General features: G+C 41.2%; 1 protein-coding gene across 1 annotated transcript; it reads right to left on the reverse strand.

Moving 5' to 3' along the window:
• Window positions 1-4,035: 4,035 nt before the first annotated feature.
• Window positions 4,036-23,026, reverse strand: LOC118366565 (elongation of very long chain fatty acids protein 6-like). Its single transcript, XM_035749180.2, has 4 exons — window positions 22,681-23,026; window positions 16,631-16,762; window positions 7,919-8,070; window positions 4,036-7,094 (listed from the first exon to the last, which is right to left on the reverse strand). The coding sequence occupies exons 1-4, from the start codon at window positions 22,770-22,772 to the stop codon at window positions 6,658-6,660; spliced, it is 813 nt and encodes a 270-aa protein (XP_035605073.1). The 5' UTR covers window positions 22,773-23,026; the 3' UTR covers window positions 4,036-6,657.
• Between the last annotated feature and the right edge of the window lie 255 nt (window positions 23,027-23,281).

Here is a 23,281-nt window from a genome sequence, read left to right on the forward strand (position 1 = left end):
GGGTAAATACAATACAGTGTGACTGTGGGGGCTCACGCGGCAGCGGCGGTAACTCACGTGCACGGTGGTTAACTAACACGCTTGATTGAATATGGCCGCGTGAGCACCGCGCTGCATTTAAACACTTTTTTAAAAGAAATGAAAGATCAGGAGACAACAGAACACAAAATTCAGAGTAGTCTAGCCATGAAAGAGAGATGACTGAAGAGTCAGAAGAAGGTTAGACATCTTACAGACAGTTTTGTGTATACACTCTTAGGGGTGTGTGTGGGGGGGGGTATACAAAAGCTTAAAGGTTTATTCGGCTGTCCCCACAGGAGAATCCTTTGATGAACCCTTTTTTGTTGCAGGTGGAGCCCAATTAGAACATTTTCTACAGAGGGTTCTACATGGACCCCAAAAGGGTTCTACCTGAAACCAAAAAGGGTTCTCCTATGGGGACAACTGAGGAACCCATTTGGAACTCTCTTTTCTAAGTGTGTAGGCCTAAGACATGTTTTATGCCATTTTTAGTCCATGTGCCCATTGCCTAACTTCAGGGCCACCACAACTACGGGATTCTGTTGGGACATTGGAATGATTTGTACCAGGCCAAATTAATGTCCCAACAGAATCCCTTAGATGCCGTCCTGAAGCTATCCCTTGCCCAAACATTAGATCTCGTCGACATATTACGCTAAAATGACTGGCTGGGCCTACCTCTTTAGCACACGTTCCCATGTCAGAAGGTAGCCAAGGCCCTAGCCCTAGGGGGCTATCCATAATCGGTGGACAGTTCCAAGCAGTGCACAAGAAGAATGTATTAGGCCTAAATCCCGTTTTCAGATGCTACCCTCTACCTAAATCAAACATGGATGCCAATGCATACTGAACAAAAATATCAACTCAACATGTAACAGTATAAACTTTTACTGACCTACAGTTCATGTAAGGAAATCAGTCAATTGAATAAATTCATTGTGCCCTAATCTATGAATTTCAAATGACTGGGCAGGGGTGCAGCCAGAATGAGTTTTTCCCCACAAAAGGGCTTTATTATAGACAGAAACACTCCTCAGTTTCATCAGCTGTCTGAGTGGCTGGTCTCAGACGATCCCGCAGGTGAAGAAGCCGGATGTGGAGGTCCTGGGCTGGAGTGGTTACACGTGGTCTGCGGTTGTGAGGCTGGTTGGACATGCTGCCAAATTCTCTAAAACAACGTTGGATCACCTTCTTGAAATGCCACACCTGTAAAGCGGATGGATTGTCTTGGCAAAGGAGAAATGCTCACTAACAGGGATGTAAACAAATTTGTGCACAAAATTGGAGAGTAATACATTTTTTGTGTGGGATCTTTTATTTCAGCTTGTGAAACATGGGACCACTACATGTTGTGTTTAAATTTTTGTTCAGTATAGTAACATTTTTAAAATAAAATAATTATATACATTATTATTGGGATACCAATGTTGCATTCTCACTTTGCGCGCACACCTGTCTGTGGTTGACACCTGTCTTTTGTTATCTAAGGAGACCCACAAAAAGGGTGTATGCGCAGTGCTGCCACAGACAGGAAGTCAATGCCAATTAAATTCATATTGACTCATTTTGATTTAATACTTTTTTGTGCACTGCTTGGTAATGTAGGCCTAAATGATTATGAAAATAAACTTAATTAATTCAATAAATACATGATGAATGTTGATCTAGAGTGTAGGCCTACAATAGAGTATGTCACTCTGACTGTGTGCAGCTACAGGCCCACTACCCTACTTGCTAAACGTATTGTACAGTAAGGATTCTACACAGTTTAAATCCTCCAGAAGCTTCTGTGGACTGAAATGTAATGACTAGCATGGAAAGCTGCTATTGTTTGTACTGAAAGTCATAAACAGAATCTCATAATCGCATGATGTATCCACGTAATGTATCTCCTCCCTTTCATATAGTATCCTCCGATTCATCCCAAAGTCCCCTTTTGACCCCTCTCCATGGCATAGACCAGACTATTATAATGGAAGACTAATCCCATTGTTTCCACAGGAGGGCAGTAACTACTCAGCTGGACTTTAATCACATCATGAATCCCATCTTCCTGTAAAGAAACTCAAATCCAAGGGTGATGAGGAATTAGACAGTTTGGATTACATGGAAGAAGCCAGAAAGTAACAGACAAAGTGCTGTAGGACATGTCACAGTAAACCCAGGCACACAGAGGATCTGGTAGTAATAAGCTTCCCTGAAGTTTTTGAGAGGAGCAGCCTTTGCAGTTTTGTGCTTTGTGTAGCGTTTTGGGGTGTCACATGAAATGTTGTTAGGTAAGCCATTGTGAGAATTCCTCAGTAAGAAACAACTGGACCGGTCTCACTCAGGAATTGTATCTGAGTGATGTTCCCTCTGTGTCAGGGATTTGGAACAACTTCATTTGCATTTTCTGTTTTGGTAGCAGCAGATATCAGCAGCTCTGCCAGCTTGGCTACCATCTTGTTCACTCCCAAGAGGCTATCATCAGCATTAGAGAAAATAACCCCATACCTACTGTAAAATATGCTGGTGGATCTTTGATATTATGGGGCTATTTTGCTTCCACTGGTCCTGGGGCCCTTGTTAAGGTCAACTGCATCATGAACTTTACCCAGTACCTTTACATGTTAGCCCAAAACCTTGGCCGCAAGTGTATCTTCCAACAAGACAATTAAAATCCACAAAGAAATGGTTAATTGACCACCAAATCAACATTTTGCAACGGCCATCTGTATCCAGACTTGAATTGAAGAGGGCAGTCCAGAAGCGCAGACAAAGGATATCAAGGATCTGGAAAAATGGTCTAAGATCCCTCCCCATGTGTTCTCCAATCTCATAAAACATTTGAGAAAAAGGCTCAGTGCCGTTATCCTCACAAGGTGAGGTATTGAAAAGTATTGAAAACAGGGGTGCAGTCAATTTAACATATTTGAGAGAAAAAAAGATTACCTGTTAAACAATATCTATTTTTTAGTATAAAATAATGTTTTTGAGAATACAATATACAGGTAACTGTCAAATAAAGGAAACATCCAACATACTGTAGAGTGTCTTAATAGCACGTTAGGTCACCATGTCACACCTGTCGTCGGAAGGAGTGGACCAAAGCACAGCGTGGAAAGTGTTCATGATTATTTAGTTACCAAAAAAACACAAACAAAATAACAAAGTGAAAAAAAAGAGACCATTTCTGTCAGATAATGACATGAAACAGAAAACAACTACCCACAAAACACAGGTGGGAAAAAGGCTACCTAAGTATGATTCCCAATCAGAGACAACGATAGACAGGTGCCTCTGATTGGGAACCACACTCGGCCAAAAACAAAGAAATAGAAAACATAGAAATAAAGAAACTAGAATGCCCACCCTAGTCACGCCCTGGCCATAGAGGTTTTTATTCTCTATTTTGGTTAGGCCAGGGTGTGACTAGGGTGGGCATTCCAGTAACACCATGAGCAAGAACTACTTCAATACACCTTGGCATAGAAGTGTCTGGAACGCTATTGGATGGATGTGACATCATTCTTACACAAGAAATTTCATAATTTGGTGTTTTGTTGATGGTGGTGGAAAACACTGTCTGTTGCCATCCCAGAATCTCCCATAAGTGTTCAATTGGGTTGAGATCTGATGACTGAGACACACACACACACTTTAAACCCCCTATGCTCCTTTGTGACCCCTCTTTCAAAGTCACTGAGATCTATTCTTCTAGCCATGGTAGCCAAAATAATGGGCAACTGTGAATTTTTATACATGACCCTAAGCATGATGGGATGTTAATTGTTTAATTAACTCAGGAACCACACCTGTGTGGAAGCACCTGCTTTCAATATACTTTATATCCCTCATTTACTCAAGTGTTTCCTTTTACCTGTAGCTCAGTATTTGTAGAATTAATTTTACACCGTCTTTTTGGCTCATCTTTCTCAAAGGTGCCAATCCTTTTGGATCTGACTGTACATGTGCATATGCATCTAACAAAGACGCACAGATGTATTTCAGATTTCAGCAAGAATGAAACAAGTCTTTCAAAACAGACATGAATTTATTGTTTTGACATTTAAAATCTGCACATTTAAACATTAAAGCCCTTAAGACAGTTGCTTTTTGCCCTTCCATATCAGTTACGTACTAGACAGCATACTCACAGGGATGCATAAGCATGTTTTCTTACACTCTGCATCAGCAAAGACAATACACAAACAATAACTCTGCTCACATTTACCTAACAGAGTAGAAATCTGCAGAAGCATCATTTGGCACACGAATCAATGTATTAGAAACTGAGTTCATACCCTGTGTTTTATCGTTGTGATATTTTACAACTAAAATGCAACCGTCGGCTTCAAGGTGGAGGGTGGACAATATTTATAATATCACATCATGATCATAATATCAGCATTATTGACACAACAACAGCCAAGTGAAAGAAATGTACTTTGCAGATTTAGTACGGCCTTAAAAAAATATTCACACTTCTAAACACTGCTAAGCTCATTGGACTAGTCTATAATAATGGTAGTACAGTATGTCCCTGCTCCAGCATCAGGTGTTACAGAGTCATATGATGCGTATTACATAAGGGCAGTGTAACTCCTTCATAAAACACAACATTATAATAGGATTAGAAGCACTATTTCAAGGAAATGATTGAAAAAAAATGTCAACTTCACATTCAGCACTATCCCAACATCAACATACGTGAAAATGGTATGTTTCTATGTTTTGTAGTCAAAAAGATGAAGGAAGGTACGTTTTTCCAATGGCATCATCTGGTGTGATTTCAACCAATGATGAGTAGGCATTGCCTACTGCTTAGTTAAAAATCACACGATGCACACCAGATGATGCATGATGTTGGATTAGTGCTGGAAATTATAGATATGAAGTTGAACAATTTTGAAATTCCCCTTTAAGACATTTGGCGACTACCAGTTGTGTAAAGGCTAGACTGCCTCACTTTGTGTTGGAAGCTAATAAACTCACAGATAGAGTATGAGATCTATGACACTTGAAGTCACAGCTTGGGTTATGGGGGTTATAAGTAGGGCTTATGAAGGCAAGTGTTAGGCAAGTGTTAGTAGTTACCATTACCCTTCAAAAGAGTCCCTGTGGTAACTACTCTCAGTGTGATACAAACATACATTAAAGAACATGTGCTCACACCAGTATGGCTCTAGGATTATGGGTAGGAGGGAGATATTACAGTACAGCTCTATAATAAACATAAAGGAAGACACACACAAGCTGCCAAGGGTTAAAACTCACGAGTGGTTAGGTGTGCTTACAAGACACTACTTTCTGCATCTACTAGATTTCTAGACAACAACAAAAACTATTTCGCTGTCTTGACCTGAGCCCCTATCCAATCTACACCGGTGGTCATATTTAAAATAGGAGGAAAGAAAAAGGAATGTGTCTTTTTGTGTAACGTTATAACCTATCCTGCTATCCTTGGCTTTCATACTGGTATATAACAATATGGATATTTTCTTCTACCATGTAGTAAAGGAATATCTATCAAATGTGAAAATCAAAAAAGTTGACCTCTTAGACTCAAATAGTTCTTACATGACAATGCAACTCTTATCACACAGACATTATGATAACCTTCATGACCTTCCCTTTAAGAAGCAAAGAACCTCCATGACCTTTCCCTTTAAGAAGCAATGTGGTGCCAGGGGACTTCCCTTTCTTTAATGAACAGCTGTAGAAAGACTTTAAAAAAACAAAAAACAATATAGTGCATTGTTGTGATGTAAAGAAAACTGTTTAAAATACAAAAGTGCAAAACTCCAAATGCACAATTTAAGACAGGCAGAACTTAGTGAGTCACACTATTTCCTGGTACACTAAGTACCACCAGAGACTTGATATTTTAAGAAAATAAATACATTCTTAAGATATAGTATTTACAATGGACACATTGTTCTGGGTGTCAATCCCTTCAGTGCGCTCATCTCCTCCCACCCATTCCCAGAAAATTCCCTACAACTAAAACAGAAAAATTATCCTTCATTCATGCCTTTTTATCATCACTTCAATATACTTCCTATAAGTTAGTGAGAGAATTCTCAGTGCTGGTCTAAAAAGCACCAGATTTCAAAAGGAGTCTGTCTTTCTGTATGAATGAACACCTGTGACTGTCAAATTCAATGACCGTGCAGACTGCAAACGCGGTTGTAAACTGCCCTTGGAGACGCCTCAGGCCACATATGGTCGTTTTTCACTGGACTCTGACTGAAGCAGCTGGTCAAAGAGATTGATTAACGAAGCCAAGAAATCAAAATGAAGCGAGTAGTACATTAGTCAAAAACAAACTGACCTCCCTCTCTCTATCTGTCTACTCCCTTTCATCCATGGATCATAGTATATTAAACTGTGTTGACCATGCACTGGTTCCCCGGTCCACTCTCAACGACCATTCTATTGTCATGTAATCCATGGTTCTAGTTCGTTAGATAAGCTACAACTATACAAAGTCGTGGGTGGGGGAAAAAAATGGCTTGTCACAATTGCCGTGGACCCAGCAACCATTAAAACCAGTTGTGACTCGCATCATGGCACAACGTCGATATTCTTCTCAATTAGGCACACACTCTAATGTGACTTGCCCAGTGTGCAACTTGCCTCTGACGAATCCGGCCCCTACTCGGCCTTGGATCCCTTGCCAACCTTGTAAGTGGCGCCCTTGAGGTAGGACTTGTAGAAGAACGAGGCGAACAGGACCAGGTAGCTGAGGTACATGAGCGAGCCCCAGGCGATGTTGGGCATGTAGGAGGGACAGCGCACTTCGTGCATCCAGTGGTAGACCAAGCCTAAGACAGCAAGCCCCATCATCATCTGCATGATCTGGGTGGCCGTGATGACCATGGCGCAGGGTCGCGGCACCCGGTAGCCCGCAGCCCGGGCAGCGTAGTAGGTGTACATGAGGGAGTGGACCAGGTAGTTCATGGTCATGAACCAGCCGCCGCCTGCCACCTGGTCCTTGTAGGAGTACCAGGAGTAGACCAGCACTGTGATGTGGTGGTACCAATGGAGGAAGATGAGGCGCTGCTTACGGAGCACGATGAACACCGTGTCACCTGAGGGAGGGAGGGAGGGAGGCAGGGAGAAATCACTTAGTTATACTCTGATGTTTGATCACTTTCACTCTCTCTCAAACACTAGTGACTACACACAGTAGAAGACAAACATTGTGAGGAATGGATATTTGGACCTCACTTCCAAAAATGACCTGGAAAGATGGGATGACTGTTTGTGGTCCTCAAAAAGTACAGTAAAGCACTGCACCTGCACACACACACACACACACACAATATTAGGAAGCATACAACAACATCCTGACACACACCAATACACTCAAACCGCACACCCTGTACAGTCCAAACTATACGGGCTTAATATACTGAACATCGGTCCCATTCTAGAACGCGAGCATGTCCTTCCTGTCAGTCAGAATCTCTGTCCATTTACCAGCGCTTTTGCATCCCCTGTTTGACTGACAGATAGGCATAAGTGACTAGATTACTGCTCTGGGAGGGGAAATGGCATCACCTTGCAGTCACATAGCCCTTGAGGTAATAGGCCGCTGATCAATGTAAGTGCACTAGAAACTTCCAAGTGCTTCCGGAATCACATAAATAGACAAATTGTTTCAAGTTTGTTTTTTTGTCCTGCACCAGCCTCCTTCTCTCTGATTTGCCCTCTGACATAATTGACCAATTACAACCCCCTCCATCTCTCCCATTCGTGGGCCAGGGTCACAATGAGTATATAGAATTGTCTTGTATAGATCAGCTCGAGGCGAGCTGATTATTCTACACTGCATGACAAAGTATGTCTGTTCCACATGACATATATCTATCTGAAGCATTCAGAACGGGACCCTATTTGGGACATTCCTTACCCAGCTCTGGGGCCTTGCTCAGGACGAAGGCGTAGGCCCAGAACTTGCTGACAGGGGCGCTGTAGAAGCTGGTGTCACACACCGACTGCTTAAAACCACTTTTGTTGAGGACATGGATCATGTACCAACCGGTTCTGACCGCTCCGATGATACTGTGGAATGAAGCACATAGATTTACTAAAGAGATAGTGTCAAGTGCATCACCGCCTGGTATGGCAACTGACTATATGGCACTACAGAGGGTAGTGCGTAAGGCCCAGTACATCACTGGGGCCAAGCTTCCTGCAATCCAGGACCTACAGTTGAAGTTGGAAGTTTACATACACCTTAGCCAATTACATTTAAACTCAAGTTTTTTACAATTCCTAACATTTAACCCAAGTAACAATTCCCTGTCTTAGGTCAGTTAGGATCACCACTTTATTTTAAGAATGTGAAATGTCAGAATAACAGTAGAGAGAATTATTTATTTCAGCTTTTATTTCTTTCATCACATTCCCAGTGGGTCAGAAGTTTACATACACTCAATTAGTATTCGGTAGCATTGTCTTTAAATTGTTTAACTTGGGTCAAACATTTCGGGGAGCCTTCCACAAGCGTCCCACAATAAGTTGGGTGAATTTTGGCCCATTGCTCCTGACAAAGCTGGTGTAACTGAGTCAGGTTTGTAGGCCTCCTTGCTCGCACACGCTTTTTCAGTTCTGCCCACAGATTTTCTATGGGATTGAGGTCAGGGCTTTGTGATGGCCACTCCAATACCTTGGCTTTGTTGTCCTTAAAGCCATTTTCCACAACTTTGGAAGTATGCTTGGGGTCATTGTCCATTTGGAAGACCCATTTGCGACCAAGGTTTAACTTCCTGACTGATGTCTTGAGATGTTGCTTCAATATATCCACATCATTTCCCTTCCTCATGATGCCAGCTATTTTGTGAAGTGCACCAGTCCCTCCTGCAGCAAAGCACCCCCACAACATGATGCTTCCACCCCCATGCTTCACGGTTGGGATGGTGTTCTTCAGCTTGCAAGCCTCCCCCTTTTCCTCCAAATATAACAATGGTCATTATGGCCAAACAGTTCTATTTTTGTTTCATCAGACCAGAGGACATTTCTCCAAAAAGTACGATATTTGTCCCCATGTTCAGTTGCAAACCGTAGTCTGGCTTTTTTATGACGGTTTTGGAGCAGTGGCTTCTTCCTTGCTGAGCGGCCTTTCAGGTTATGTCGATATAGGACTCGTTTTACTGTGGATATTGATACTTTGTACCTGTTTCCTCCAGCATCTTCACAAGGTCCTTTGCTGTTCTTCTGGGATTGATTTGCACTTTTTGCACCAAAGTATGTTCATCTCTTGGAGACAGAACCCGTCTCCTTCCTGAGCGGTATGATGGATGCGTGGTCCCATGGTGTTTATACTTGCGTACTATTGTTTGTACAGATGAACGTGGTACCTTCAGGCATTTAGAAATTGCTCCCAATGATGAACCAGACTTCTTTTGATTTCTTTTGATTTTCCCATGATGTCAAGCAAAGAGGCACTGAGTTTGAAGGTAGGCCTTGAAATACATCCACAGGTACACCTCCAGTTGACTCAAATTATGTCAATTATCCTATCAGAAGCTTCTAAAGCCATGACTTAATTTTCTGGAATTTTCCAAGCTGTTTAAAGGCACAGACAATTTAGTGTATGTAAACTTCTGACCCACTGGAATTGTATACAGTGAAATAAGTACATAAGTGAAATAATCTGTCTGTAAACAATTGTTGGAAAAATTACTTGTGTCATTGCACAAAGTAGATGTCCGAACCGACTTGCCAAAACTATAACCAGAAATTTGTGGAGTGGTTGAAAAACGAGTTTTAATGACTCCAACCTAAGTGTATGTAAACGTCCGACTTCAACTGTATTTACTAAGCGGTGTCAGACGAAGGCCTTAAAAATCGTCAAAGTCTTCAGTCACCCAAATCATAGACTGTTCTCTCTGCTACCGCACAGCAAGCAGTACCGGAGCGCCAAATCTAGGTCCAAAAGGCTCCTTATTAACAGCTTCTACCCCCAAGCCATCAGACTGCTGAACAATGAATCAAATGGCTACACAGACTATTTACATGGACTCCCCCCCTTAGATTTAACACTGCTGATACTCTCTATTTATTATCTGTGCATAGTCACTTTACTTACATGTACAAACTACCTCAACTAACATGTATCCCCCACACATTGACTAGGTACCGATAACCCCTGTATATAGCCTCGGTATTGTTATTTTATTGTGTTACTTTTTATTTAAAAAATTTACTTTAGTATATTTAGTAAATATTTTCTTAGCACTATTTCTTGAACTGCATTGTTGGTTAAGGGCTAGCATTTCAAGGTAAGGTTGTATTCATTGTATACCTGTTGTATTCGGCGCATGGGATAAAATAAAAGTGTATTTGATTTGCTCAGTCTAACTATAGGGAATTCACTGTTGTATTCAAGTAATTGGTATAGGAAAAAACTTCAACACAAGTATAATGCCCATGGTCGATTAGAGTTGACTATAAGTAAGTATTTTTGTACACGAATTCAGCTCATATTTTTATCTTGCTGCTATACGATACACCTGAACTGTGAGCTTTGTGGTTGTCATAATGTAATGCAAAATACGTCGCTCAACTATATTTTATACTGTCAGCTTTGCGGTGCCATGATGCAAAGTGATATAGCTCTCAACTATATGAACGGTCACTGTTGCGGTTGCCATGGCGCTCGAAATCTGAAACCAAGACAAACGAGATAAGACATATCAGTGGGTCACATCTCCAGCTGGATGTCCCCAGAATAAGAAATATGAAATACACAATAAAGTAAGTAGGTAAGCAGACAATATACAGGAAATATTTAAAAAGTCAGTTCCAATACCATATTTACAGTACTGTGCAAGGATACTGGAGTGATGGAGGTAGATATGTATAGGGGTAAGGTGACGAGGCAACAGGATATAAGATAAACAGAGTAGCAGCAGCTTGCATGTGAGAGGGTGTGTGAGAGGGTGTGTGCGGATGTGTGTCAGTATAAATGTATGTGCATATTATGTGTGAGTGAGAAAATGATGGCGTGAGTGTTTGTGTGTGTGTTTGAGTGACCGAGTGTGTAGGGCCCTGTGAGTGTGTAGGGCCCTGTGAGTGTGTAGGGCCCTGTGAGTGTGTAGGGCCCTGTGAGTGTGTAGGGCCCTGTGAGTGTGTAGGGCCCTGTGAGTGTGTAGGGCCCTGTGAGTGTGCATAGAGACAGTGTAAATACTGAAATAAAAGGTCAATAAAGATACAAGGTAAACTCGGTCCGTGTAGCTATTTTGCTAGGTATTTATCAGTCGTATTGCTTGGGGATAGAAGCTGTTCAAGAGTGTGTTGGTACCTGTCAGTGTCAGTTGGTGTCAGACGTGGTAATTCATTACCTATAACTATCTTATCAATGGTAACTACCTACCTATACATTATCTATGGTAACTACCTAACACCAACATCATCATTGGTAACTACCTATCAATACAGTATCAATGGTAACTAACACAAACATCATCATTGGTAACTACCTATCAATACATTATCTATGGTAACTAACACCAACATCATCATTGGTAACTACCTATCAATACATCAATGGTAACTAACACCAACATCATCATTGGTAACTACCTATCAATACAGTATCAATGGTAACTAACACAAACATCATCATTGGTAACTACCTATCAATACATCAATGGTAACTAACACCAACATCATCATTGGTAACTACCTATCAATACATCAATGGTAACTAACACCAACATCATCATTGGTAACTACCTATCAATACATGATCTATGGTAACTAACACCAACATCATCATTGGTAACTACCTATCAATACAGTATCAATGGTAACTACCTAATACCAACATCATCATTGGTAACTACCTATCTATACATTATCTATGGTAACTAACACCAACATCATCATTGGTAACTACCTATCAATACATCAATGGTAACTAACACCAACATCATCATTGGTAACTACCTATCAATACAGTATCAATGGTAACTAACACAAACATCATCAACATCAATACATCAATGGTAACTAACACCAACATCATCATTGGTAACTACCTATCAATACATCAATGGTAACTAACACCAACATCATCATGGTATGATCTAACTAACACCAACATCATCATTGGTAACTACCTATCAATACAGTATCAATGGTAACTACCTAATACCAACATCATCATTGGTAACTACCTATCTATACATTATCTATGGTAACTAACACCAACATCATCATTGGTAACTACCTATCAATACATCAATGGTAACTACCTAATACCAACATCATTGGTAACTACCTATCAATACATTATCAATGGTAACTACCTAATACCAACATCATTGGTAACTACCTATCAATACATTATCAATGGTAACTACCTAATACCAACATCATCATTGGCAACTACCTATCAATACATCAATGGTAACTACCTAATACCAACATCATCATTGGTAACTACCTATCAATACATCAATGGTATCTCCGTGGCGGAGATCTTTGTGGGCTAAACTCGGCCTTGTCTCAGGATGGTAAGTTGGTGGTTGAAGATATCCCTCTAGTGGTGTGGGGGCTGTGCTTTGGCAAAGTGGGTGGGGTTATATCCTTCCTGTTTGGCCCTGTCCGGGGGTGTCCTCGGATGGGGCCACAGTGTCTCCTGACCCCTCCTGTCTCAGCCTCCAGTATTTATGCTGCAGTAGTTTATGTGTCGGGGGGCTAGGGTCAGTTTGTTATATCTGGAGTACTTCTCCTGTCCTATTCAGTGTCCTGTGTGAATCTAAGTGTGCGTTCTCTAATTCTCTCCTTCTCTTTCTTTTCTTCTCGGAGGACCTGAGCCCCAGGACCATGCCCCAGGACTACCTCATGATGACTCCTGCTGTCCCCAGTCCACCTGGCCATGCTGCTGCTCCAGTTTCAACTGGCCCCCAGGACCATGTCCCAGGACTACCTGACATGATGACTCCTTGCTGTCCCCAGTCCACCTGGCCATGCTGCTGCTCAGTTTCAGCCTTACTATTTTCAACCATGCTGGTCATTTATGAACATTTGGGCGTTCTGTTATAATCTCCACCCGGCACAGCCAGAAGAGGACTGGACCATGTCCTAGGACCGTGCCCCAGGACTACCTGACATGATGGCTCCTTGCTGTCCCCATTCCACCTGACTGCTGCTGCTCCAGTTTCAACTGTTCTGCCTTATTATTATTCGACCATGCTGGTCATTTATGAACATTTGAACATCTTGGTCATGTTCTGTTATAATCTCTACCCGGCACAGCCAGAAGAGGACACCCCACATAGCCCGGTTCCTCTCTAGGTTTCTTCCTAGGTTTTGGCCTTTCTAGGGAGTTTTTCCTAGCCACCGTGCTTTTACACCTGCATTGTTTGCTGTTTGGGGTTTTAGGCTGGGTTTCTGTACAGCACTTTGAGATATCAGCTGATGTACGAAGGGCTATATAAATAAATTTGATTTGATTTGAATGGTAACTACCTAATACCAACATCATCATTGGTAACTACCTATCAATACATCAATGGTAACTACCTATCAATACAGTATCAATGGTAACTACCTAATACCAACATCATCATTGGTAACTACCTATCTATACATTATCTATGGTATCTACCTAACACCAACATCATCATTGGTAACTACCCATCTATACATTATCTATGGTGACTACCTAACACCAACATCATCATTGGTAACTACCTATCTATACATTATCTATGGTATCTACCTAACACCAACATCATCATTGGTAACTACCTATCTATACATTATCTATGGTAATTACCAAACACCAACATCATCATTGGTAACTACCTATCAATACATTATCTATGGTAACTAACACCAACATCATCATTGGTAACTACCTATCAATACAGTATCAATGGTAACTACCTAATACCAACATCATCATTGGTCACTACCTATCTATACATTATCTATGGTGACTACCTAACACCAACATCATCATTGGTAACTACTTATCAATACATGATCTATGGTAACTAACACCAACATCATCATTGGTAACTACCTATCAATACATCAATGGTAACTACCTATCAATACATCAATGGTAACTACCTAATACCAACATCATCATTGGTAACTACCTATCTATTGCAGGCCAGTAGCCTACTTTTAAAAACCCCATGTGGTAGAACACATGAAGTGTTTCATTGGTAACGTTACCTCCAGCCAGCAGCAGTATCAATGGGCAGGTTAAACCAACATCTGTGATTGGATTAACTAGCTGGCTCAGCAGATCATGGGCACGGATGATGATGATCATCATTGGCACACCTAAAACAGTATGACTCCTGGTAACTAACAGACAACAGTTTGACAGTTTTGGGAACTTTAGAGTGTTTTCTATCAATAATCTGTCAATTATATGCATATTCTAGCATACCAAAATCATCATTGGGAACGTTATTTTTCCAAACATAAAAATAGTGGTATTCAGGAGGTTACACCAACATCAGTCATTGGTAAGAGTTTAAAAAAATATTTCTAAGTAGACTAATACCAAAAGTCATAATTAAAAGTAACTACAATAAGAATAACAATAACGAGGCTATATAGACACGGCAACAGGTACCAGGTCATTGCGGGGTTACAGGTTGGTTGAGGTCAATACATGTAGGTAGGGGTGAAGTGACTAATAGATAATAAACATTGGTAGCAGCAGTGTACAAAGAGGGGGGGTATCAATGGTAAATTGTCCAGTGGTGATTTTATTAATTGTTCAGCAGTCTAATGACAGATCTAGGGCATGACAAAGCCTAACACCCTCAGGAGACTGAAAAGATTTACCTCAGATCCTCAAAAGGTTCACAGCTGCACCATCAAGACATTCTGACATCATCATTAGAATGGCACTACCGGCCTCTACCACAAGGCACTCAGAGGGTAACTAACACCAACATCATCACTGGCCAACTTCCTGCCATCCAGGACATCTATACCAGGTGGTGTCAGAGGAAGGCCCAAAATCATCAAAGGTAACCACCTAGTCATAGACTTATCTATCTGCTTCCGTGCGGCAACATCACCATTGGTAGCTACCAAGTCAGGATACAGTATCAATTCTACCCCCAAGCCATAAGACCCCTGAACAGCTAATCAAAGTGGCTAAGATTTACACTGCTGCTAGTCTGTTTATTATCTATGCATAGTTATTTTAACTGGACCTACATGTACATATTACCTAAATTACCGGGGTGACTAACCGGATGGGGCCACATTGACTCTGACCCCTCCTGTCTCAGCCTCCAGTTATTTTACTGCTGCTGTTTAACTATTTTATTTTCAAACATTTTCTTAGTTTTTACTTAACTTGTTGAAGCATTGTTGGTTAAGGGCTTCAATAGGGAGTATCAATGGTAACATACGAAATCAATACATTATCTATGGTAAAAACCAAAATCATCATGTTTAGTTTAACGATGTTAAAAACCAATGTCAAAGCTACAGTAACGCCACGTTAAATGTTGTAAACTGCATTCCTAACCTAGCCAACAATCTGCATTGGTAAGTCAACAAGTTGAGCAGTCATTTCAAAGAGTAAGAACCTTTCAATACATTATCTAAGGTGAAATCCATTAAAGCCAACATCATCATTGGAATTCATTACCTTCAATCAACCGTCCTCAATGGTAACTACCTAATCACCAACATCATCATTGGTAACTACCTATCAAGTTCAGCTATTTTTCAATTTAACCCTATCAATTACACTGTATCTATGGTAAGTAACACCAACATAGATACATGGAATGTAGTTTAGGTCTTTACCTATCAATACAGTATCACTGGTAACTGTACTAAAAAAGTATTTTGCCAGTCCATCTGGTCCAGCTACGGTGGGTTTGTGCCAATAGGCAGTATCAATGGTAGGACTACCTAATACAACAACATCAGCCCTCAATTGCCTCTCTAGCCTATTGTGGACAGTCTATCACTGATGGAACTACCTGGTGTAACACCAACAGTTGTTTTCATCTTGGTACCTGTAGGTTGATGTTCAATACATGATCTAGGTGTTGTTAACTAACACCAACATCATCATTGGTCCTCCTGTCTCAATACATGATCTATGGTAACTAACACCAACATCATCATTGGTATCTGCAGTCCTCATGCCTATTGCAGTATGCCTAGGCACATTCAAAAACCCCATGGGAGATCTTTCAGTGGTGGTGCCTCTTTTAGTGTCCTAAGTTTTCATAACTGTTACCTTAATTGCCTACCGCCTGTAATCTGTTAGTGTCCTAACGACCGTTCCACAGGTGCATGTTCACTAACTGGTTATGGTTCATTGAACAAGCATGGGAAACAGTGTTTAAACCCTTTACAATGAAGATCTGTGAAGATATTTGGATTTTTACGAATTATCTTTGAAAGACAGGGTCCTGAAAAATGGAGTATATATACAAACATTTTTGTGGACAACATTTCCCTTGCTGAGGTTTGCAAGGATGAGGGAGGATAACGAGGCTATCCACCACCAACGTTCAGAAAGAGCTTCAATCACAATGATTGATTGGTTTGATGATGCCTAAAAAAAAACACATAAAGTGATATACTGAAACACAGGGGTCAGTGTGTCACTCACCTGAAGATGGCCAGACTGAGTGACCAGAGGACGAGGGGTCGACGCAGGTTTAGCTTGGGCCTCTCTCTCATGAAGTGTTGGCCCCCGAAGATGATCGCAGCATACAGCCCACAGAACATAAAGGACTTGCTCCTATTAAGGAGAAAATATTAAAAACATGTCACGAACCAGTTCACAAGTGATTACTGTAACTACCAGTGTAGGTCATGATTTAGATGAGAGCAGGGTGGAAATGCAAACAAGCTTTAATCGAGTTTAAACTCCAACAATGCCTGTATGTGATCAATGATCATTGTGAATGGATGAGTCAGTCTTTAGCAGACTTTTGGGATTGGCACTGCAGTTGACATTTCTAGTACCTTTTGCCTGGTGTCAGTACGCTGAATGTACACAGCAAGCCACGAGGCGAGCTAAGCTAAACTCAATCATCGACAGTTGAAGTCGGAAGTTTACATAAACTGAGTTTAAATGTATTTGGCTAAACTCAATCATCGACAGTTGAAGTCGGAAGTTTACATAAACTGAGTTTAAATGTATTTGGCTAAGGTGTTTCACAATTTCCTGTTTTAGGTCAGTTGGGATCACCACTTTATTTTAATAATGTGAACTGTCAGAATAATATTAGAGAGAATTATTTATTTCAGCTTTAATTTCTTTCATTACATTCCCAGTGGGTCAGAGGTTTACATACACTCAATTAGTATTTGGTAACATTGCTTTTAAATTGTTTAACTTTGCCTCCCGGGTTAGGTTATGTCAATATGGGACTCGTTTTACTGTGGATATAGATACCTTTTTACCTGTTTCCTCCAGCATCTTCACAAGATCCTTTGCTGTTGTTCTGGGATTAATTTGCACTTTTCGCATCAAAGTACGTTAATCTCTAGGAGACAGAACGAGTCTCCTTCCTGAGCAGTATGATAGCTGCGTGGTCCCATGGTACTGCGTGGTCCCATGCATACTGTTGTTTGTACAGATGAACGTGGTACCTTCAGGCGTTTGGGAATTGCTCCCAATGATAAAAAAAAAAAAAAAGGTCTTGGCTGATTTCTTTTGATTTTCCCATGATGTCAAGCAAAGAGACACTGAGTTTGAAGGTAGGCCTTGAAAAACATCCACAGGTACACCTCCAATTGACTCAAATTATGTCAATTAGCCTATCAGAAGCTTCTATAGCCATGACATCATTTTCTGGAATTTCCCAAGCTGTTTAAAGGCCCAGTCAACTTAGTGTATGTAAACGTCTGACCCACTGGACATGTGATACAGTGAATTATAAGTGAAATAATCTGTCTGCAAACAATGGTTGGAAAAAATACTTGTGTCATTTACAAAGTAGATGTCCTCAAGAAATGTGTGGAGTGGTTGAAAATCAACTTTTAATAACTCCAACCTAAGTGTATGTAAACTTCCGACTTCAACTGTATTTAAATTCATACTATTCAAAAAGATTACAGAGATCAGGATTGGGCTGGTCCACTGGGCACATGGCAGTGACATGGCCTGTAGACCACTCCAACTTCTGTCCATCCATGCCAAGGCGCTATTTTACAGTCCCCATCCCCATTCGTAGTCATGGAGCCGAGGACTAACCGAGCTGAGATGTTGACATACTGACCAGAACTTCTACTACTGCAGCCCGTGGGTATTGAGGCAATTAGATTGAGTAAACATCACTCCGATCTAAAATCAACTGTGAGGCTATGTGAAAACAGATGGGAGCGGGTTGCAGTAAGAATACTAGACAGATCACTGACTGGACAATTTGTTTTTACCAAAAAGTTCAATTGAGGTCGAAAAGGGCTGAATACTAAAAAGCGATGATGTGTGTACTGCAGAGGGGGTTTACTTTGAGGACAGACCAGATGACCAATCCAGATTGGCAGAGCATATTAGACTAGGAAGATGTTGTTGTTTGACCCAGTTTAGTAGGGCTATATACATCGCTAAATACAGTAGGGCTTCAGTGGTCATTCTCTGTCTGTCCCAAAGGGAGGATGAGACTGTCATTAGACTGATGAAGTATTCTATAGGGAAGCATTAAGAGCAATAACACCACTGTGTCTATGCATTACAGCGAGGGAATGTGTGATGGCCAATACCGAGGGAGAGAGAGATAATGAAGCGACAAGAAGCAGTCATTGTATCCTTTTGAGGTGAAGGACTCAGGACAAATACAATGTGTGGGCCACCATCTTTTACTCCTCGAAAGAGAGAAAGGGGGGAGTCATGTGGGAGCAAATGTTCCCAGAAAGCAGAAGTCTAGCCCATTAATTACAGTCGTAGGCCTCGATGTCACATGCAATCAAAGCATTGGTTTCCCTGTGCTGCACTAGTTGTGGTTTTAAGCTTCTCTGGCTCCTCCCCTTGATGCTTTGCTGTAGCCTACACACATCAGCGCGATCTGAGGAATGCATGGGCAGGGTGAAACAGGGTGAATTTACTTGGCCAGCACTGCACATCTACAGGGGTGTATTCACTACGGGAAACGGTTTACCGTTTAAGAATGAAACGGAAGCAGACAGAGCAAAACAAGAGTTCCTATTGGACAAATTCAGATAGGTCCTTCCCCGTTTCGTTCTGTTTTAGAGTTGTGCAGCAGCAAAACGTTTCTTGAATACACCCCTGGACTTTTACAATACACATTTGACAGCTTGCTTGCCACTGAAACTGAAACACAACACTGTCTCTCAGTCAGAAAATGCAAACAAGGAGCCAGAGTAAGTCTGTGCAAGAATGCGGTCTTACTAGGTCTCTAAGTTTCCTTAGTGATATGGTATCCACAGACAAATTACTCCCTTTTTCCATACACATTTCCATTGGACACAAAGAGAAACACTTGAGACCTATACTAATTTGATGGGGAGAAGTGACATGCCTTTGGGTTATATTAAATATAAATATGATATTAAAACAGTTACAAAATGTAGGCCTATTGATATCCTATAATGTATTTACACCTATGTATTTAACAGTAATCATCACATTTGATATTTAGTAATCATTCATTGCATGTGACTGCATGTACATGTTACACAAACTGAAGTGAACAGCAGTATGACAGGCTATGCATCGAGTTTCCCGTCATATTGTAGTACCGATGGCCGCGTTCCTATGCTTAGACTTTGCTGACGCCTGACAGATCTAACAACGCCCAGATAGTTACTCGAAAGTACCAGCTGACCACATGATATGTTATAGCAATTTCTCAGTTGATGACACAGTCGATGACGTGGCCAGAACCATAGGTTGTTGCGTCACCTTGCCTTTCGCTGTGGAACTCGCCCATTGGTCGTGTTCCCCTGCTCAGACGTTGCATTCATCAACCAATGGTTACGTGCCATGTCATAAAATGTGCTTTCGGGCACCAGATTGCGATAACATATGACGTGGTTATCTATAATAATAATATAATATAATAATATAATATAATAATATAATAATAATATAATAATAATATATGCCATTTAGCAGACGCTTTTATCCAAAGCGACTTACAGTCATGTGTGCATACATTCTACGTATGGGTGGTCCCGGGAAGCGAACCCACTACCCTGGCGTTACAAGCGCCATGCTCTACCAACTGAGCTACAGAAGGACCACAATTATCTGATACCTATCCAGGCGTTGTAAGATCTGGCATGTGTTAGCCATGCCGAGTCCCTAACAACTGGTTGTTATGTTTATCAGGGGAAATGAAAAGACAGCTAGTAAAGAGACTTCTGCTTTTGGACGTTAACAAGGAGACACTCCCATCTTAACTCCTCCTCCACATTTACTGGATTGGTTGAACAGTGCAGAAGAGAACCTTCTGTAGGGGGATCTAGCTTATTTTCCGCCTGCTACGTTAGGTTAGGCATGCATCAGCAACACCTGGGCAGAGGAAAGCGTCCAATGTACTGTAGGCGTTGAAAGGGATGGCTTCCGCATCATGCGATGGATCGAAGGTTGTTTTAACGTTCATAAAACATAGCCGGTTATCAACACACCATGCACATGAAAACTGTAGTTCAGACAGTCGCATCCTCAATGACATCTGAAAATGGGCGGGAGAACAATAATAAGTATATCAATTTACAGTAGCAGGGCCATCTGGCAATTCTGGCAAATGCCAGGTGGGCTGGACCATTTTCTCGTTGGGTGGGCTGGTCGAAATTGACACACACACAAAAAATATATACACTACCGTTCAAAAGTTTGAGGTCACTTAGAAATGTCCTTGTTTTTGAAAGAAAAGCACATATTTGGTCTATTAAAATAACATCAAATTGATCAGAAATAGAGTGTAGACATTGTTAATGTTGTAAATGACTATTGTAGCTGGAAATGACAGATTTGTCATGGAAATCTACATAGGCCCATTATCAGCAACCATCACTCCTGTGTTCCAATGGCGAATTGTGTTAGCTAATCCAAGTTTATAATTTTAAAAGGCTAATTGATCATTAGAAAAGCCTTTTGCAATTATGTTAGCACAGCTGAAAACTGTTGTTCTAATTAAAGAAGTAATCAAACTGGCCTTCTTTAGACTAGTTGAGTATCTGGAGCATCAGCATTTGTGGGTTCAATTACAGGCTCAAAATGGCCAGAAACAAAGAACTATCTTCTGAAGTGACCCCAAACTTTTGAACGGTAGTGTGCATATATTATACTTTTTTGGGGCATGGCCTGCAGCCTATGTTATTTTTAAAAGATTGAGCAATTTCTCTATTATATTAATCTATAATGAGCCTTTGGCTGATCAGTGGGCAACGGCCTGCACCCATACCCAGATGGGCCAGCCCGTTTTTCTGACAGGCTGAGCTGAGGTCACTCAAACTCATATTCAAAGTAAAATGTGGCATCAGCAAAGAGAACTGTTCCAACTCATCAGTTAGATAGCCAAGCTCATGGATTGTAAAACAAAAAATGGAAACAGTGCCTATAAAGTAGAAAGAGCACATTCTACAATTTCAGCTTCCTTTTTTGGGGTGGCTAAAACCATGATTTGGTCAAACAATTATCCTCATGATTCCTGTAATGAAAGTGTCTGCCCTGCCCCTGTTTCACTGGGGCCTGCTGCTGTAATAAGCTAGCCACTATCCTCTTTCCTGTGCGCTAGAGAGAAAAATGTGTTCTGATCGTATAACATTTCAAGACGCAATTGTGGGGGAAAACACAGCTTCGGATGCTTCGTCCCCTTGTCCCTGTCAAAGAGAGGAGGGCTTCAGCTTTCTGTAGGTATCAATGTTATTTCTAATGGATGAATCCATGGCTATTAGCAGTGGGTATCATATTAATCTAGTTCATGTGTTTTGTGTTTCCATTTCCTCAGGTGTTGAGCCCCAAATTAATTAGCCAATGATATTAGTTAGTGCACATAAAGATGTATGTAATTCATCTCTATTGACCACAAACAAATCTGGAAATTAGTCATATTTTGAAAGTATAATATAGCAACTATGACCTAAGTCATTAGCTGGGCTTTTATAAGCATGTCCCGCCAGTCACTGGAACAGAAATAGCTGAGAAACGCTGTACTGCACCGCCAATGTTATGTGTTAGCATTACTACATGTGTCTAAGTAGGGTTTGTAGGGTCAGAGTGTAGTAGAGTGTATTTGTCCTGATGGGTTGTGTGTGCATGGTTGGTGGTGAGTTGGTGGCACACCCAGTGATGTAGTCTAGTAAAATGCCAGGGTCGAATTCTTGTCCCAGTCTCCCCCTGTACAGTATCCTCAAAGATACTTATATCTGTAGTAGCCTTATGTATACATTATTGACTATACGTTACTTTGTAGCATAATCAAAACCCACACAACACATTGTATGCACTCTTCGGTAGCCTATGAATGGAAAAAGTAAGCGACCGTTAGGAATCAAATTGACGAATGTGGGCAATAAAAAAATGTGCCTGCATGGCGTGTAGGCTAAATAATGACATTGTGTGTGGATGAGAGCTCAGCCAACATTGGCGGCGACGGGGGGAGAATTCGCCGGCTTTAGACCACGTAGGCTAGCTAGGCTTCTCTTTTATCTAGATGTGTTTGGTTGAATTGGTAGTCTACTTACCAGTTTTCTTGCATCCATTCGAGAGCCCCCTTTTCATCGAATTTTCTTTCGAAATCGTATTCTGCAAGTGGGATGTTCTCTGTCTCGTTCATTTTCGTAACAATGTCCGTTTCTTCCCGTTAAAACTCCTGGTCTATGTTTTCACCCTTTTAACATTCATCAAACTGCTTAAAAAGCCCACAATTAATTTAACAAACCAACAGATTGCAACTGAATTCTCTCAGTTTCAGATGTACTTCCCGACTGTCACTCACGCACGGTGGCCGAGCGCGAGCACGTCCCGGTGACTGTTTGGCCTTGTTATAATGTCTATGTGTATGGCACGTCCCCTCTGTCTCACGGACTGAAACGTAAAGTGATGGAAGGAGAGAAGGCGGAGCTTGAATCAGACGTCTAGTCGTGCTCTCGTGGTGCTCTCGACTGGATGATGGTCAATAAATAACTAGGATTTGCCTCATGATTGAAACATAGGCCAAATTGTTCACATGTTTCATTCACACACAACGACCTACCTGTCTGAAAGTAGGCTACCCTATGCCAAACATATTGAGTCCCCTCTAGGGATGCGTTGGCCAGTCAGACAGGGAATAGTTAGTTATAT

The sequence above is a fragment of the Oncorhynchus keta genome, chromosome 3, assembly GCF_023373465.1.
Source record: "Oncorhynchus keta strain PuntledgeMale-10-30-2019 chromosome 3, Oket_V2, whole genome shotgun sequence".
NCBI lineage: Eukaryota > Metazoa > Chordata > Actinopteri > Salmoniformes > Salmonidae > Oncorhynchus > Oncorhynchus keta.

Excerpts from the sequence above, each read along its gene's own strand:
- LOC118366565 (XM_035749180.2), bottom strand. The coding sequence starts at position 22,772 with ATGAACGAGACAGAGAACATCCCACTTGCAGAATACGATTTCGAAAGA. Across the intron at positions 8,071-16,630 it reads CTCAGTCTGGCCATCTTCAG|TATCATCGGAGCGGTCAGAA; the intron begins GTGAGTGACACA and ends TTCATTCCACAG. Across the intron at positions 7,095-7,918 it reads GAGCAAGGCCCCAGAGCTGG|GTGACACGGTGTTCATCGTG; the intron begins GTAAGGAATGTC and ends TCCCTCCCTCAG.